Source organism: Pogoniulus pusillus, chromosome 4 (assembly GCF_015220805.1).
Source record: "Pogoniulus pusillus isolate bPogPus1 chromosome 4, bPogPus1.pri, whole genome shotgun sequence".
NCBI lineage: Eukaryota > Metazoa > Chordata > Aves > Piciformes > Lybiidae > Pogoniulus > Pogoniulus pusillus.
This window is the reverse complement of record NC_087267.1, coordinates 48,721,939-48,741,592: the sequence shown is the minus strand read 5'-3', so window position 1 is coordinate 48,741,592 and position 19,654 is coordinate 48,721,939. Positions and strand designations below refer to the sequence as shown.

The following is a 19,654-nucleotide window of genomic DNA, read 5'->3' as shown; positions in this document are numbered from 1 at the left end:
TTTCTTTTTCTGTGTTTTCCCTGTATTAAATCAACACCATACCTAGAAGGAGGCTCCAAAGACAAACAAGGGATAGATGTGTGGAGGCAGTGGCAAAGAAAAGACAGAAAGCAAAACAAAGAAGTATGGTACGGACAGAGAACAAAAATCCAATGCGAGTTGTGCTGAGGGAGGTCTAGGTTGGATGTTAGGAGGAAGTTGTTGGCAGAGAGAGTGACTGACATTGGAATGGGCTGCCCAGGGAGGTGGTGGAGTTGCTGTCCCTGGAGGTGCTCAAGAAAAGACTGGATAGGGCACTTAGTACCATGGTCTAATCAATTGGATAGGGCTGAGTGCTAGGTTGGACTGGATGAGCCTGGAGGTCTCTTCCAACCTGCTTGATTCTATAATTCTGTGGAGATGATCAGAGGACAAAATGATGGTGGTTTACATTGTTAATGACCAGGCCTAAGGGCCATAAATTCAGTTTCCTACTACTCTGTTACGATTTCTTTAGTCGGTGCTTGAGTTTTTAAACCTGTGCCTTGCACACATTAGTGGTTTTAGTCTTGAATTCTGCATTTCAGCCCTGAAATATATATATATATACACACATAATACACTGGGGCACTTAGTGCCATAGTCTGGTTGACTGGCCAGGGCTGGATGCTAAGCTGGGGTGGATGAGCTTGGAGGTCTCTTCCAACCTGGTTGATTCTATGATATATATTACATATATTAATTTTTTTTTCAGGTATTGATCTCTCTTGAAATACATTTGCATTTCACTCATTTTGGAGAAAAACATTTGTCAGAGTGTTGCTATGTTTACTTTGAATTACAAATTCCTTTCCCTCCCCATTTGGATGTACCTATTAGTACGATGCATTATTTCTACAGACTCAGCCTGGGTACAAAAGCAGTTTAGGATTAGATCACAGATACCAAACTGCTAGGGGACACAAGTCTCCTCCCACTCCAGAAGTACACCAATATAGATAAAATCACTGAAGTTAATCACCAAAGACAATCAGACTGGAAGGAGAACAGAAGGTTAAGAAGACATAGTTTCAGAAGCCTTTCAATACAGTATGTCACACAATAAATACTTAACTCAGCAACATATGGGTTTGCTGTATCTTAGCAGAATAGTTCAACTATTTGAGTTGAACTGACACTGCATTGCTGTATTATTTGCAAACTATTTTATCCTGCCATCAGCACTGCAGCACAAATACTGTGTTCCTCGGATGTGCTACAGAAACACTGGTCCTTTTCTTTCCCTTAAAGCACACACACATCTCTCTAAGACCTAGCTCTCCACGCTGCAAATACGACACCTAAGCTATTAAAGGAATGTTTTTGTCTGTCATGTGCTCGATATTGGCAACAACAGTTTCACAGAATGGATTTCTAATGTGGTAGTGACAGGGGAACAGATTGCTATGGCAACAGCAAAGATGAAAATTCTTAACCTGAATGGATCCTCACTGAAGTAATTGCAGGGTTTTTTTCACCCATTCTCCATCCATTTTACAACTTGAATGCGGCATTCAACCTTGAGTTTGCTTTATTTAAGTGCCAACTTCTAGATGCAACCTCCAAGCTCATCTGACTTAGCCCAGTAACCCAGGACAGCTGCTGTCCTCCAGCTAACCCAACCATCTGAACACTATGATTGCCTCGTACAGTTTGTCACTAAAAGCAGGCTGCACTTGGATGTAACTCTGAGGCACCTGCAAGATGTGTGCATGTTTTTCCTCTTTCTAGACTTCACTGCCATAGAAATCCACGGGAGTCATTCTGCATTTTCAAACCACCACTGTGCATGGTACTCCTAGCAGGTGGAACAGCCTAGTGCTGTTTCAAACTCAAATGGCACCCCCACAAGACTGTACTTCAGACACATACTTTGTGCAAACAGTAACTTCACTGGGATTTCACAGAAGTTTAAAGATTACTCTTCCAGGTTTTGTTTGTTCTTCCCCTTTCCTTCCTCTTAACACAGCGTTCATCAACAGTGCTCTTGTGCACTCACTTATTAGGAAGCAGACACCCAGAAACACAAGTCCTGTCACTTTTTTAACATATCACTATTTTGGAAAACATCCTAAAATGTACTAAAAGTAACACTGAAACAGTTCCTCACTGTAGCCAGTTAATGAATCAAGCTATGACAGATGCTTCTGCACTTAAACTGCCCACAGCTGCTCTCACTGCACACTACAGGGCCCAGTACTAGGACAGCAACCAGCAGTAGAAGGCAAGATGTCATCTTCAATTCCACACCTGCTTTGAAAACCAAGATGTGACCAAATTCTTAACTGCTGCTGACCTATCCATACTCATCTCTTCCAGCATTACTCACCTGCAAGGAAACCCAAAGTGCAATCAAAGCTTGTGAGGATATCAGAGGAGTATATGCAGAGACAGAGCTTTTACCCTGGCTCTCAGGCTTCTCGGAGAACCACCTAACTTATCCCTGCTTTTGCCACAGCTCTCAGATTTTTCACTACTTCTTGCCACTTGCAGATTCACACCTGAGTGAAGTCAAAACCAGAAACTCTCTATGAACACGCTGGAGGTATGTATTCACAGAATCACAGGAGCTGCAAGGGACCTCCAAAGCTCAGCCAGTCCAACACCCCTGCAGAGCAGCATCACTTATACCAGATCACACAGGAACACATCCAGGTGGGTTTTGAAAGTCTCCAGAGAGGGAGACTCCACAACCCCCCTGGGCAGCCTGTTCCAGACTTCTGTCACCCTCACAGGGAGAAAAATCCTCCTCATGCTTACATGAAACTTCCTATGCCTCAGCTTCCACCATTGCCCCTGGTCCCCTCACTGGGCATCCCCCAGCAGAGCCTGGCTCCAGCCTCCTGGCACTCACCTTTACATATTTATAACCATTGATGAGGGCACCTCTCAGGCTCCCCTTCTCCAAGCAGCACAGCCCCAGCTCCCTCAGCCTCTCCTCGTAAGAGAGATGTTCCATCCCCTTCATCATGTTTGTCGCTCTGCATTGGACTCTCTCAAGCAGTTCTATGTCCCTCTTGAACAGGGCAGCCCAGAACTGAACACAGTACTCCTGATGTGGTCTCACCAGGGCAGAGTAGAGGGGCAGGAGAACCTCTTTAGACCTACTAAGCACAGCCCTTCTAATACACCCCAGAATGGCACTGGCCCTCCTGGCCACAAGAGCACATTGCTGGCTCATGCTCACCCTGCCATCAACTAGAACCCGCAGATCCTTTTCCCCTTCACTGTCTTCCCCAAGCTATACTGATCCCTGGGGTTGTTCTTTCCAAGGTGCATGACTCTACACTTGCCCTTGTTGAATTCCATTTTTTCCTACCTCACCCTCTAGCCTGTCCAAGTCTGGCTGAATGGCAGCACAGCCTTCTGGTGTGTCAGACACTCCACCTAATTTGGTGTCATCAGCCAAAAGAAGGACACGATGAACAATTGCTCATGAGTTTGCCTGACTTAGATATCCCTCTGGTGACTTATGGAAGAGAATGGATAGCTGTGCCTATTCTTGAGCACAGCTTCCACCACATTATTTCCTGGCTAGCAATTGTTTTAAGAGATCATTATTTCTACCAAAGAAACAGGATGTTTCCAGAGTCATTAGATGACACTCCACACTGCTGAAAACAATTTTTAACACGTTCAGCTGCGTGAACTGCATCAGCATGAAGATACCTGTCCTGTCACTTGAAGCTTCATCATTCATCACTCACATTCAATTAATTAATCTCCATCTCCTGCATGAATGAGTGTAGTCTCCCTGAGTAAAACCAATGCTCAGCAGCTGTGATCACAGCGATAGGCTCTTGTTCAGCCGACTCATTAAAGACTTTCTGTTTCACTGTTCCAGGCTGACGTTGCTTTTAATGACTAATGCCTTACAAGCACTTATTCTCTGTTCTGAGACCGCAGAAATACACCTGAGTAAAGGGGGAAACGCATGCACAGTGTGCACAAACGCAGCTCCTAGCCTCTTCCTTGAGTGAGTGCAGGCAGGAGTGAAACCTTCACCCTAGCGGCTGCCGAAGTACTGCTGCTCTACTCCAGCTACAGGGTGTGAGGATTAGGGTGTGGAAAGAGAAGACAGAGGAAGAAAAACGAAGGAGAAAATGACCATCGTTCCTTGGTGATTTAAGGATCCTCATCTATCAGAATGGCCCATGCAGCCAATTAGCAGCTACTGAAAAAACAACATCATTCCACCTCATCATCCACAGGGTTCAGAGCTGCCTTCTCAGTTCTTGCTCCGAGTTTGTCTTATGCACTCTTCAGTCGCTCTGAAGAACTGGAAAACATGAGGGAAGTGACAGTCTGGGGTGATCTAACTGCTCATTGCCACGTAGCCCCCTTTTGTCAGGCCCTGGGCTGAGCTGAGCTAGTTCAGCTTGCAAATCAGGATAAAGAAAGAAATTTGCTAGTTTAATTAGCTAAGGAAAGTAACCAACAAGGGGAAAAGCAACTTCTCTTAACTGAGGGGAAGAAGGGGAATACAAAACCCACAAAGACAGAAGGATAGGAAAACAGAATGACAGTCCCAACCTTGTTGGAGAAAGGAAGCTATTAGATCAGTTCGCAACTGGATATTGTCACCAAAAGTAACCTCCTTGAGCACAGAAGTCGGGGAAGGAACACAAAACCTACGCCTGAATTCCACATGAAGTATGTATAAATGCAACTCATCTTAAAATTCTACTGCTTGTATAATTAGCTACAAAAAGAAAGCAGCTGCTTTCCCAGGAAATGTTAGTTTGAACGTGCAGACATCCCATAAGCTTGCCTCTTGGTGACTGTTGTTCTAGGCAGAGCACTCAGCCACACGGAGCCAACTGCCCATCAACAAAACCCAGCGGAAAACCCTGCTTACCACCGTGCGGCTGAACTGCCATTGCTATTGAACTCTTAACTTTGGGAATCCACACTTCCAGTGCTGCAGCTGTGAAAACCACCACTGCAGATATTGCTACCTCAGTGCCTGAGAAGAAAATACTGAAACACTTCTGATTCAGTTTTGGAGAGTGGTAAACCCTACAGTATCCACTTACTTGATGATCGAAATACAAAGGCTGAGTTCTGATGCTGATTTGTTCAGATGCAAGAGGAAGTGGCAAACATGCTGATAGAAATAATGTCATAAACATATGCATAAGATACATACATATATCTGTGACTACACATAGACTTCAGAACACATAATAACAGATTACAGACAGTATTTTTCTGGAGCTGTAAATACACCGAAGTGAGCAGCAGTGTTTCCTTACAATAACAGAGCCAGAAAATTTTAGAGTCAGTAAGTAGAGAAATCTCTCCTTCCTGAGATGATGCATTAGCATTAGTGCTGGCCTGGCAAACACTGAAGTCAGCAAAGGTTCCTTTGTTTCTGGGTCTAGAAATGGCATTTGCTTCAAGGGTGCAGAAATTGTCATCAGAAAACCAAAAAGGAAAAAAGATCAAAGCACAACTCCAGTGTACCATCTAGCCCACGTGACTTCTTCTGGCTCCTACTCAGGTGTTTCACTCTGAGTCCCAGATAAACCTGGATTCGGGGACATTTTCCTAGGTCCTAAAAGAAAAAGCCCCAATGTGCATATGTCCAGCCTGCCTCCAGCTACAGGGTTCAGAACCACCTACTCACCAGCCCCTAAACCCACTCAGCTGCAGTCAAGTCAGTAATATCCCTACATGCTTCAGACTCAGTCATTGCTGTCCTCTGCACAGCTGAAGGTTTGCTTCACTGCTAGCCTGGAAACATCACCTTTGAAGTGTCAACAACTCAGTAGATAGAACTGAATCCACACATGAGTGATGGTACTGCATGAAACAATGTCCAGCTGTTATGTGCCTTACTGCAGTTCTCAATCAGACATCAGCAATCCCTGTGTAGGGTATCCACAGAGTACGACAAGGCAACTTGGGAAGAAGTTTGCAACCCAGCATCCCAGGGCGAAAGACAGATACTTGGAGAGATGTGTTCAACAGGAGTGTCTTACTGCATTACCTCATCTAGTTGAGGATGCCCCTGCTTACCGCAGAGGGGGTTGGACTAGATGACCTTCAGAGGTCCCTTCCAACCCAGACCACTCTATGATTCTATGATTCTTGACTCTAGTCCTTGGTACCTTGCTCTGAAGACAGAAGACCTGCTTCTTCCCCACTGGGATTGGCATCCCTGAGTCCACTCGTGCAGAATAATCTGTGTACAGTCACTTTCATTCAAAACACATTCCAATAAAGCTGTGCTTTCATTTCTTTCTCCTTCCCATCCTGCCCTCCAACAACCACCATAGTGGCGGTTTAAAGGCACTTACTCTGGTTTTAAAGCCCGTAGAAAGACCACAAAGAGAGCAGAAACCTGGAAGTTTTTATCTTATACTTATTAGAGAGGATGGGCTTTCTCAGCAATACTAAGTCAAAAGAACATAGATTATTGGTTTATATTCTTTGGGGGAGGAGGGGGGAATAAGAAAGAAGAAGTAGTACAGGGGAAGATGAATACAGTGATGTTTAACTCTGAAGAAAACATTGTGAAATTAGCAAATAGGGTGGTGGGATTTCAGTAGAGAAAATGCTAATTAGTTTCCAGATACAGTCTTCTAAAGTCATCCCCTGTAGTATCTCTGCCAAATTTCTGCAACCTTCTCATTACTACAACACTAAAACAGCTGTCTTTCAAAAAAATTTCTAATGGACTGATTCCTTAGAAATAAGTATTACAACAAAGAAGGGTGACCTGTGCTTTCATTTTGCACCTGTAAGGACAGAAAACATTGAAGGAAAGACCCTTAACTCATCAGCATCACTTCAGCAAACTAAAGGAAACTCAGTGCCATTTAAATCTTATGAAAGCTGTCATGCACTTCCTGGTTCTGCCTATTCAGTCACTGCTAGTTCAGTGATCTTGCATCTAAAAATGAACTTATCTCCCAGCCAGCCAGCCCCGTTGTTTGGTTCTGCGAGAGATGCCACAATCAAGTTGTTTGAGTATCACAACCCATCACTGTAGGTGCAAATTTGGCGGCACAGTGCCTGAACTGAGGCCTTAATAAAATCAAACCAGTGAAACAGGCTAAACGAAGGTCTATACCAAAGGGATCTCACTGAGAAAAAAAACAACAAACAAGCCACAGCTGTACCCATTAAGTGCACATCTGTTATAAAAGCAGTGGGGACGTGTTCTTGCTTTCACTGGTCTAATCTCCAACGGCAGTACTTGGCCAAAGAACTAAACCAGCACAGACCTCAGCACAGAAACGCAGGTAAACACCAACTCGGCTGCAAGCACATGACTCATCTATGGAAGACAGGTGAATGATACACCTGGTAAATGGAGGGTTATGCTCAACTCAAGCTTGATAAGCTTGAACCTGTTTTCTGAACCTACTGCTGTTGAATTCTGGTTCTAAGATCAACAAAACCAGTTTTGGTTCGCCTTATCTTGCCTGGAGCCTGGCTTACTTTAAGAAGGTCTACGTTTCAGTTTCCATTATGATAAAATCCAAGTCCAATGCAAGTCTTTCTACTCACAGGGCAAAAACGTGACTCAAGACTACAGCACACTTCTGCACAAGAATTATCCGCACTGGAAGAACATCAAGCCCAAGAGTGATTCAGAAGCAGTCAAAGAAGAAACAGACTCACAATAAATAAGTTAGTAACTACTCTTTCCCCACCCATACCCACATTATGAGTACCAAACCCCCAAGACAGAGCTGTTAGCAGGCACCCGCCAACACTCTGTCCTTGTCACTTTGGAAATGGCAATGTATCTGTCTTGCCATTCAGCTATTCTCCAGATTTAGGGACAAACACATTTGGTTAAGTTTGGGCCAGACTGCTTTCTGATCACATCATCCCGCAAGTTCGCAATCCTGCAAACGCCACAGAAAGGGCCACTGAATGCAGTACATCTCCCTTACCTTTATAATCACAGTCAGAGCAAGGAGGACAAAGCTACCCTGTTAAACAACAGACAGCCCATACACACAGACCTGCTAAAGGCAGCAGAGCAGTGATAGGTGCTGAAACATGCATTCAGAGAGCCAAACTCACAGAACTCCATCAGGTTGACCACAGCTCTCTAGATGCCTTGACAGCGATGAGCTGCCCTTCCATAAGGACTATCTCCACAGAACAATGTCCTCCCTCTCTCTCTCTTCCCCATACACAAACATTCTTAATTGCTCATTGTGCAGCAATTTAACTTGAATTTCTGTAAAATGGCTGTGATGAGAAGACAACAACTAAAGCCCAACATCAATAAGTGCTAATAAATATTAACACAACATAAGCTACACTTTTATTGCAATGTGAAACCAGTTTATTATCCACAGATGAAATCAAATTGCTGCCTTTATTACTGTCAGGAACAACTTCTGAGATATTTCTATTTACTACTTGAGTATTCATCAGCAGCCTGTATTTACAGCATCTAGTTTCTCTCCCCTCTCTCTCTCTCTCTTCCCCCTCTCCCATTTATAGGCAGAACAATTTAAAGAGAGTAATTTCTGATCCAGTTTTCCAATTAATTTAAATACAGATGCAAATCCATGTGATTAGAGTCTAGTAGCAGACCAACTGCCAAAGTCTGGCACAGTTGTGACACCAACAGGAAACCTTGCCACTCTCATATTTGCAAGATGAACCTTTGAAGAAGACAAATGTAGAGTTTGCTGCCTGGTATCAAACAGTTCAAATTCCTGCAGATTATTCAACTACCTCCTGAACTCCACCAATAATGAAAAAATAAACCCCCACCTTCTGAAGATAAACAGAACTAAGATGGTCCGTGATATTCCGAAGCCTTTCATTTCCTAAAGTGGTGCCTTTCATTAAAGCAACAGCACATGCAGAGTAAGTGGATGGTTTCATGCATCCTGTAACTTAGAAACCTGAGCCATGATTTCCCCACCCTCAAAGTTGATCATCTTTCACTGTTACAAACTGCACGTCAAGCTTCAATCGCTTCTAGCCATCCCCTTGCGTCCTTGCTCCCCCATTTTAAAGACAGCCAACTTGAAAGTGCTGACATTTTGGAGAAGGCTTGCCTGGTGATCTCCATGCAGCACAGACAGCCTCCAATTACAACCAAACAGCTACAATCCATTACCATTTTTAGAGCGCCCTTTGGTTCTCTGAAGTGAATCAAAGCTCTCCACGGGAGCTACCCTGATTAGCGTCAAAACAGTCCTGAGCTATAAACTCTCAGCATCAGAGCAAGGGACTCAGGACTTTGTTTACATGGGTGATATATAAGCATGTGTAAAAATACCACAGAAACTGCTGTAAGGGGCTTGTCTATATATATGCCTACATTTTAAGACTTCCCTTATGAGGAGGTTAAAATAGCTCCCCAGAAAAGGCATGAAATTCAAGCAAATTCATTTCCCTCATTTAACCTGGTCTTCTTTCTTTGGTTCTCTATACAAAGTCCAATTAATTACTTCTGCCTGTGAGGACTTAGATCTAGAAACATGCTGAGAGCTCTGTTATCCTTCTGTGTAGTCAGGAATCATTGATAAAACAAACATAGTTTTAGTCACTCTTCCTCCAGTTGTGCTCCTCAGTAGAGACCCTTCCCACACATGTGCAGTAAGAAACTGTTCCACAGAGAGACAAGGACCTGCTGAAAGAGCCCAGCAGAGAACCATGAGGATGACTGGGGGACTTGAGCATCTCCCCTATGAAGAGAGACTGAGAGCCCTGGGGCTGTTCAGTCTGGAGAAGAGAAGGCTGAGAGGAGATCTGATCAATGTGTACAAGTATCTGAGGGGTGGGTGTCAAGTGGAGGGGGCCAAGCTCTTGTCACTGGTCAGCAGCAACAAGCCAAGGAGCAATGGCTACAAACTGGAACAGAGAAGGTTTCACCTCAACATAAGGAGAAACTTCCTTACAGTGAGGGTGACAGACCTCTGGAGCAGGCTGCCCAGAGAGGTTGTGTAGTCTCCTTCTCTGGAGACTTTCAAAACCTGCCTGGATGTGTTCCTGTGCCAACTACCCTACAGGATCCTGCCTTGGCAGGGGGGTTGGACGCCACAAGCTCTGGAGGTCCCTTCCAACCTCTAAAGCTCTGTGATTCTGTGGGACACTGCAGTAGCCCACCCATACCTACCTCCTTCTTCACATGAACCTGCAGAGGGAACATTCAGTACCACAAAGGCTGCAGAGGACACAGGCACAGCGAAGTCCCTCAAAGTGCAACTTGCTATTGTTTCATGGTCATTTAAATTCTTGAAACATGGTGTTTGTTTGCCAGTCCCCACAGAAGCAAATCTGGAAAGGTTTCTCCTAGATTATTACAACGAAGCATCAGACGATCAGTGTGAGCCCAGCTTTCCTTATCCTTCCCTGCTGAATGCTCCACTGCCTTCCCTGGCACTTTTCAGCTACGTAAGGAGCACTGTGTTGAGCCAAATCAGGTCTTACTCGATTCCTGAGAGTCTTCATCAAGCCTTTGATACTAGTGGGTATTTGACCTTCTTGTAGACCAAGCGCAAGTGCAGACAGAGAAAGGCAGAAATCCACACACTTTGGATGTACTGACCACACACGTAGGTCTGGGATATTTAAAAGGAAGCCATTTATGATCAGGAAGCATAAGTACTTATTCTGAATCTGACATTTAAATATCCCATCAACAGCAGCTAGCATTGCAGAATGGTTTAATTAACCTGAAAGGATGTAATTTTATGCTATTTAGCAAGAGATATAAATTTTTAAGTGCTTTTAAGTGGTATATATCAGAGTAGCAAGGACAAATCCTGCTCATAGCAACTTAGATTTAAATGTGGAGCCAATTCATGTACCTCCCTTAACAGAACTGCACCACATGTGGTGTCAATCCAAGCAGAATCTGTCACAGATACTCTGTAAGCCATTTCCTAACATCACCAGAGTCTTTCAAACATTGTATCAGAAGAGTTAAACGTTAGTAAGCCCCCAGTATCAGAATGCATGGTGTGGGGCTGTGAATCCTTGGGTTCCCTTTCTCCGTGTCTGAATTACTGTTTCTATTTTCATTTGGGTCCTAGAGACTTATTTCCTGAAGGTAACTTGCCTTAAAGGATGATCCATGTGGCTTAATGTGTGACTGAATCCTCTGAGGTCCAAAACTAAAATAATCCAGTGCCTTTGTCTTGCTCATACCCACACTGCAGCTGACATCCTTCTGAAAGGATCCTTCTGGACAAACTGTAAGACTGTGCTGGATGAATCTGGGCTCTCTACTGCTGTGGGACTCCAGAAATCTCTTCAGCTCTCTGCACTCTGATTGTCTCACAATTTTTTCTTGCCTGCTTGTGTTCTATGCTCTTGAGTAGACACTCCCTCCAACAGGAAGGCTTTCAGTGTCTGCCATGGAGACCAAACAGGAAGGCTAGTATGTTAATAAGCCTCTGCTTCAATGGTCTGCTCTGTAAGGGCACCTATGTGTCCTCAGACAAGACACTTGGGCCCAGGTACCTTAAACAGAATTTCCAATGGGATTTAGGACAAGGAATACTTTAGAGAATCTCAGCCTCTGCCTGTCACCATCTCTGCAAAGTTCTTGATGAAAAATTCTCTATCTATGCTACTGTTCTTCACAGCAGCTCAAGTGGGATCCCAGAGGAAAATCTTGGTCCTTAGGAGCTCTCCACAAGTTCCTCTAAGACTGCCTAGTAGGATCATCATTCAGAACTCCTCTGTCTACAAGGACCTTGGCTTATGAACCCATGGACATGGCAGCACAAGTGGTACCACAGCCATCTCACCCCTGGGCCTGCCTAGTCAAAACCTTCTGCTAAAAGCCTGCTGTGTAGTTCTTTCCTGTACTAACAACAGAGCACTAGTGATCAGCCCATACCTGGAGAAAGATGTAACCGCTGTGATGGTAAGAACAGATGGCAAGAAGCCACAGATTCCAGAAACACAGGAAGGTTTTCTGGCACATTACAGACAGTCTGGTACACTTCTGATGCTGACAAGACTGCTGGTCTCCCTGGAGACTGCCAAAATGACCAAGAGTAGCCATAAAGCATAATGAAACATCTTCATTTTCCCCCTCTCCTCAGTCTGTGTGAAGCCTCTGGTTTTTGGCTTGGGTTTTGGGTTTGTTTTCTTTTTTTGGTTTTGGTCTTTTATGTCCTTCCCTGAGCTTACTAATTGTCATGTGTCTGTATGCTGGCACGCTGAGACCAATGTGGATGCTGAGAACTGAGCAGCAAATCAAGAAGTATGCTGCAGATGGGTAAAGAGCTATGGGAAGAGCTTAAAGGAACAGCAGCATCTCCCAAGGAGGGGGGGACAGGTCTTTCTCCTAAGGATGCCTTGTGCAGGCCAGCAGTGTGTCTGCAAACACATGGATTCTGCCTAAGGCAACCCTTGGGAGCTTCCTGTGAAGCAGCATAAACTTTATTTCTCAGTTTTCCATCAGCAAAACGTGGAATAACAGCACCTTAGCGATAACAACTCCACACTGTGAGGATAAATGAAGTGTTATCATGTATTCAGATATGTAGAAAAAAAGCTATACATAGTCACACAACTATAGATGGATATATCTGTAAATGAAACCTCTAAGTGGTACCACGATACAAATAGTAAATAAAAGCTAATAAGACTTAAGTCACAAGCACAGGTGGACTTCCAGACGTGAAGGACCAGAGTGGAGCACATTAAGTGAGATGGTGAAGAGAAAGGTAATAAATCCATTACTCTAAAAACTGGTCATCACAGACAGAGGCATGTTCTTAAACTTCTAGAGTGCACTTTTCTTCTATCCAGATGAATACACAGATGCCTAAAAAAGATGAAAGTGCATCCTTCTACATGTACAAAAGCCATTTTTTCCTGGGGAAAAAAAATTGATACCCATGTAGCCTGCTCAATCTGAACACAGATACAAGTGGTTCTTTGAGCTGTGGAGTTAATGAAGCATTTGTGGAGAACAGTTTACTCTCTTGCCAAGAATTCATAGCACTATAAATCCTCATACTGTATTTTACTTTGAGATAGCCTCCCTGTATAGACGAGCCCCAAAACACAGCAGCACATGTGCACGGGGAAGCCTGCCAGGCTATCCTCCAGCTGACCCAGGGAATACACGCGTGGGAAGGAAAGCATGGAGAAGCAGACTTTGTGCTGTTGGCCTGAGGAATTCTGATGGACAGGGAGCGAGTGCCATGCTAAGAGGTTTCTAAGAGCCACGTAGAGTAACAGTGGCCAAAGCGTCACACCAGGAGCGCAGGCAAGAGGCAGCTCTTTCATTACAACAGCATCCAGGTGTTCCTGCGCCCAGTATCTGCTTTGCACTTCGGAAGCCTCTGGCGCCTATGGCTGGTGCACACACAGCACATGGAAGGTATACACAGAGACTCCTGTTGCGTTGACAAAGCGAAAAGCCGCTTGTGGCTCTCACCCCAGAGCCGTGGGCAAGCCAGCAATGCCAAGCTGCACAGAGACAGCCAGGCGAAGCTGCAAAGAACACTTGCACAGAGCTAGAAGTGGAGCTGCCTCCGAGGCCAAGGTTGCCTTGAGCAGTACCCAGGGTACTGCTTTCAGGACACCAAAGACCTCTGCAGGGCCCTGCTGTGTCAGAGCTCTGCGGAGCAGCTGTTTACAACTGTACCGTAGTGTTTCACGCCCCCCGCAGATAAAAGGCCTTCCAGTGCTTTCTTCTCTTCCACTACCGCTCCTGAAAGGCAGCCGAGTGGTCTGACAGCCGTATTCCCCCTCTGCTTGCTCACCCAATAGCCGCCTGGCCAACTGTCTTTCCATCAGCCAAAAGGCTTTCTGCTTTCCCCAAGCTACGTTCTGGGATGCCTGCTGGCCTTCAGTTTGCTATTTAAAAGAGAATGAGGAGGTAGCAGAGGGGCATTATCTTCACTCAGTGCACTGTTCCAGCATAGCAGATGGGACTTTGTCCTTCAGCAAAGCAACCTCAGATCCTGCTTTCAGTCAGAAAATGGTGGCTATGATAGGAAATAGCAAATACTACATAAATACAATTACAATAAAAATAATAATCTGAGAGGTTTATATTAAAACATCTTTATAGCAAGAGCACTTTGTAGGTACAGGCATACTGATATCCTACAACTACCCAGCAGCTCCAGGGCATTCTCAATGCAGAACAGCAACAGCTATTCTCTGAAGGCAAAGCACTCCTGGCATGGATACAGCATATGCCAGCAAAATTCAGCTTATGCCAGCAAAATTCAGCCTATGCCAACATAACTTGCTCCAGATCATCCAAACGAAGCTCTAAACTTCATTTCTCTAGGTGGGAGAAAGAACTAGGCTCATGACATCCCTGCACGTACACTATAATTATAGCGTAGCTCCATCGGTTATATCTTCATACACTGGACTGACACTGAAAGGCTGCCAAGGAATAGGGCAGTTTCTGGAGCTCACACTTTCTAATGCTTGCAGGTTTCAGACATTGCTAATATCACAATGCTTCTTGCTTCTAATTAACAGGTGTGATCAATATCTAAGCAATGCTGCAGCACCTGCGAGGCGTGTATTTAGCTACTGTTTCAGCGCCGACACAGCTTCCATTACAGTCAGCGATGTTTCAAAAGCACTACAAAAGCCTGCTGGGTACATAACAGCCTAAAATGGAAGTGCTGACATGCAGCTGTCCAAATGAGAGTTCTGTAGCAAACTTACACTGGATCCTATCTATATTTGAAAGTTCTGCATTTAGATTATAATGTTTGATGCCCTATTTTTTTCTGCTGAGTTTCATTTACCATTTCACTCTTCTGCGAGATACAGCTTGAGATGACCATACACACATCCTTGATCCCCTTAAATGCTTCCAAGCAGAAACCACTGCTCAGAAACTCATAACATTACATTTCATGCCCTTGCCCTTGCCTTCACTTTGCAGATGCAGAGGAATAGGCTACACTACAGCAGTAATCTCATTTACCACTATCAGCTTGCCACCTTAACCCAGTTTGCAGAAGGCTGTCATTATCCTCCATCTCACAACCTTCATACATTTCACCAGGAAAAACCCACACTTTTCTCAGACATAACAATGGTACACACACACACAAAAAGGAGAGAAAGTAAATGCCTATTAATAAATGTCAGCAATGAAATTTCCCTCTGACACTACAGTGCTAGTAGCTGGACTGCTATTGCTATTGATTTGCAATCACTGCTCCAGGAAAAATCAAGAATACTCAGCATGAAGCAAGAACAGATTTTTTTTTTCTTCCATTGCACCAGCAAAACAAACCTTGCAAAACAAATTTAATCTGGGTAGAGGAGTGCTAATCAACAGGCAACCCAGCACTGAGCTTCCTGACAGCTTAGGACCAACTATCAGTTTGCCTTTTTTTTCTCTATTCACATTTACAATTCAGTATTTCTATTTGTTTCTATCCATACCTGCTGACTGTTCACAAAAGATGAAACCACTCTAGTCCTCTGCTTCAGAAACCTGTTCAGCTGCTTCTTCTCTAAATCACTACATTATCAGAGATACCATATCACAAAACTACAGAGATGCTGAGATACTGGAACGTGTCCAGAGAAGGGCAATGAAGCTGGTGAGAGGCCTGGAGCACAGCCCTGTGAGGAGAGGCTGAGGGAGCTGGGGGTGTGCAGCCTGCAGAAGAGGAGGCTCAGGGCAGAGCTCACTGCTGGCTACAACTACCTGAAGGGAGGCTGTAGCCAGGTGGGGTTGAGCTCTGCTGCCAGGCAATCCAGCAACAGAACAAGGGGACACAGTTTCAGGCTGTGCCAGGGCAGGTCTAGGCTGGGTGTTAGGAGGAAGTTGTTGGCAGAGAGAGTGAATGGCATTGGAATGGGCTGCCCAGGGAGGTGGTGGAGTTGCCGTGCCTGAAAGTGTTGCAGCCAAGCCTGGCTGGGGCACTTAGTGCCATGGGCTGGTTGATTGAATAGGGCTGAATGACAGGTTGGACTGGATGAGCTTGGAGGTTATCTTCCAACCTGGTTGGTTCTATGATTCTGTGACTCTATGTTGTTTGGGAGAAACATTGTAATGCCAGGGCAAATACCACAAGTAGGTAGAGTGGAAACGTGCAGGAGAGTCAAGGGTTTGCTCTGGCAGGTCGCAATACACTACTGACTGCAATGCATCTGAGGACACGGAAGGTGGAAGTGGGACTCTTTTTGCCCTTTTGAAAGAGTAACTAGGAAGCACCACAGCCAATCCAAGTGTGCACCCAGCTTACCAGGTTAGAAAAATCTTCCTTTAACACTTGCAGAAGTTGGAAGTTTGCAGCCACCTGTTCTAACCAGCACTGCCTTCTAGCATCTGACTGTCATTTCACTCTTCTGGCTAAATACATTAAATGCTGTTTCAGATTCTCCTTTGCTGTTTTCACCCTTTTCTTCCTATGGCTCCTGACAGTGACAGTAAGACAGCCCTTCACAAAACAGCATATCATTGAAACTTTCATCTTTCATATGATTGTCATTTATAGAGTTATTTTCTGGGATTCTAAGAAATGCCTACCTGGGAGAGCTTCAAGTATCTTTTCAATTAGGTGAAAATGCCACCTTCAATAAAGGAAATTATACAGAGCAGAGATTCAAAAGTGAATTCCCACAGAGGTACTAGCTAATGACAGTGCTACTTCTCCAGGAAAGTGACAAGACTTTTGGTTCCTAAAGTGGCTGCATGTGCTTTCCAGTTGCTCGAAGATGCAGCAGGTGATGCTCACTCCCTGTTCAAGGTTTAGGAATGGGCTTTCTGGGCATTAAAAAATCTCATGCAGTCCAACATAACACAAAACCCAGGACTAGCACTGCCTCTGTGTGCATTGCCTCTGCAGAAAGTAGCAAGGGTTCCACACTTCTAACACCAGCAGTAATAGTTTACATCCTCTTCTCCAAAGTTTTAGGAAAGCCTTGTCATTTGCTTCACAGTTTAACTTCATTAGCACCATTCCTCTGTCTTGACACATGTCATGGTTGGAGTAAAACCTCCTGTGCTAACAAACTGCACAAAACAATATATCTGGTAAAGAGCATCCCTTCCTCTTTTGCCCTCCTTTCACTAACTCAAACCATTTATTTCATATTCAGATTGCTGTGAATGTTGTTGTTGAACACACACAAACACATACACCTTGGAGGTGGAAACAGCAGCCTGCCAGGCCTCCAGTTCCCATGCAACTTGTGCTTTTGCTGCCTTTGCCTGAGGGAAGCTACGGGCCCACACCACAGATAGGCCTGCAAGAACACTCTCCACAACATCTCTGAGCAGCCTGGTCCCAGTGCTCTGTCACCCTCAAAGTAGAGGTTTTTCCTTCAAGTGAAACCTCCCGTGTTCTAGTTTGTACCCACTGTCCCCTGTCCTATCACTGGCCACCACTGCAAATTAGCCACCTTCTGTAACTAGTTCTCTGATTAAGAAGCAGTTCTTAAAAGCACCAAGGTATAAGCAACTGGAGCATCTCTCTTACGAGGCAAAGCTGAAAGACCTGGGGCTCTTTAGCCTGGAGATGAGAAACCTGAGAGGGGATCTTACCAACACTTACAGATACCTGACGCATGGAGGTGAGGAGGATGGGGCCAGGCTCTTTCCAGTTACGAACCAGAACCAGAAGAGGTTTCACTCGAACTTAAGGAGAAATTTTTTTACACTGAAGGTGGCAGAGCAGTGGAGCAGGCTGCCCAGAGAGGCTGTGGAGTCCTCCCCTGGAGACTTCCAAAATCCACCTGGACATGTACCTATCCAACCTACTCCAGGCAAACGTTCTTTAGCAGAAGTGTTGGACTAGAACACGTCTGAAGCCCCTTCCAGCTCCCCCCGTTCTGTGGTTCTATGTAACTAGGGAAAAGCAACAAGAGGCAGCTAATTCCCCTCTGCTCAGCGCAGCTCTCACCAGCCAAGGCGCGGGTCTCGTCCACGCTGCCAGAGACGATGAGATCTGCCTGTCCCTCGGGCCCTGCGGACAGCCACAGCTCTGTTTTCCAACCCCACGACTCCTGCCAGCTCTGCACCTGCTCTGCCTCAGGCGAACGCTCCCACCGACTGCGGGACGGAGAGCGCCATCGCACTAACCGGAGAAGCCTTCCCTCTTCCCGGGCAGCGGTCACCGTCTCCCCAGTCGAACGGCACCACCCTTCCTGCCCCGCCCCCCGCCCCGGCCACACCCGGGCCCCGCCCCATTCCCTCACAGCCAGCCCGCCCCGGCCCCGCCCCGGCCACACCCGGGCCCCGCCCCATTCCCTCACAGCCAGCCCGCCCCGGCCCCGCCCCGCGCTCCGCCACCCCCGCGCAGCCCGCCCCGCGCTCCGCCGCCCGGCGTCACCTGGGCGTTGGAGCCGAGCTCCGGCGCCCGCCGGGAGCCTGCGGTCTTGGCTGTGGTCTGCAGGTTGATGGGGGAGCTCTGCGGGGGCTCCACGCTGGCGGCGCTGCAGCCCAGCCCGCCGTTGAGGTGCGCCGTCACCATCGCGATGGGAGCCTTGGCCGGCAGCACGGAGATAGCCAGGTTCTGCCCGGGGCTGCTGCTGGGACTCCCGCCACCACCGCCGGGTGCCTTCAGGAGCGCCGGGACGCCGCCGGGCTTGGCGCTGCTGCTGGCGCCGCTGCCCACCAGCACGGCCGCGGGGCAGCTCCGCACCGCCAGCTTCTGCCGGAGGAGAGAAGGGGAGAGAGAAACGACATCGTCACCCGGCGGGCTGCAGCCGGACCCTGGCCACCCCCAACCCCTCGGCCTCCCGCAGAGCTCCCCCGCGGCTGGAGCTCTCCTGCCGGGCTCGGCCCACGACAGCAGGGATTTGGGTGTCTTTTTTTTTTGGGGGGGGTTAGTCTGGTTTCTTTAATAGGGTTTTGTTCTTGGAAGGACGGGCGGGAGGGTAAAGGCTGGCTTCTCCAGAACTCGTGGTATCATTCGGAGTATTCTGTTTTTTCCTTTGGTATCTGTTCATGCAAGGATCGAACGATCTAGGTAGTACTGCTAATAAAAAGGCTTAAAGACTCTCACTTCTCAAGTTTCTGTTAGTCTGAAAATCAGCACACCCGCTCGCCTCACCCTCGCTTCAGCTCCTCGGCTTTCGTCCTTCGGAGTCGTTTGTTTTGTTTCCCTGTAAAGCTGCGTGGATTTTTGTTTGGTTTGGAGTTTAGTTGAGGGAAGGTTAGCGTGGTTGAGGGTTAGGGTGGTTGGTTTGTTTTGTCTCTTTGGGGGGGGGGGGGCTCCCCTTGTCAGCTTCCCCTCTTTTCCTAGTGTCTGGAGGTGTGTTTGGGTAGCTCTAAGCTTTTCTCTCTAGCACCCATTTTAACCCCGCAGTTCTGGCTTTCGCTTCGCAATTGTGAACGGCTGCGGAGTGGGTGTTCGTCACCTGTGCTAGGACTCTGTTGCTCTATCATGTCACGGTCTGTCTCACAAGACTTTTATCTGAGACGTCTATAGGCACTCTGAGGTCGCTACAGGGTAGACGCTGCCGCTTGCAGGGTGCATGGAATGCTCACTTGGACAAAGCAAAAAAGAACCTGTGTAAAGTCGTTGCACTTCACGTAATTTCAGCTGCTCTCCCCACCAACGCTGTTTAGGCAGGTGAGGTGTATGTGGGAAAAAAACCGCAGATTCAAGCCTCTTTTGATACTTCGGAGTTTTGTGCATCCCATTTTTACAAGACCTGATAGCAAAGACGCTTAATCCTGCAAAGACTTCAG

At 46.3% G+C, this 19,654-nt stretch overlaps 1 protein-coding gene across 1 annotated transcript in view; it reads right to left on the bottom strand.

The window, feature by feature from the left end:
• LOC135175026 (PHD finger protein 21B-like) overlaps positions 1–19,406 on the bottom strand; it is a 78,535-nt gene extending 59,129 nt beyond the window's left edge. The window contains exon 1 of the mRNA XM_064142845.1: positions 18,291–19,406. Within this exon, the coding sequence (XP_063998915.1) occupies positions 18,291–18,431 (141 nt within the window). The 5' untranslated portion in view covers positions 18,432–19,406. The remainder of the gene's footprint in view (positions 1–18,290) is intronic.
• Between the last annotated feature and the right edge of the window lie 248 nt (positions 19,407–19,654).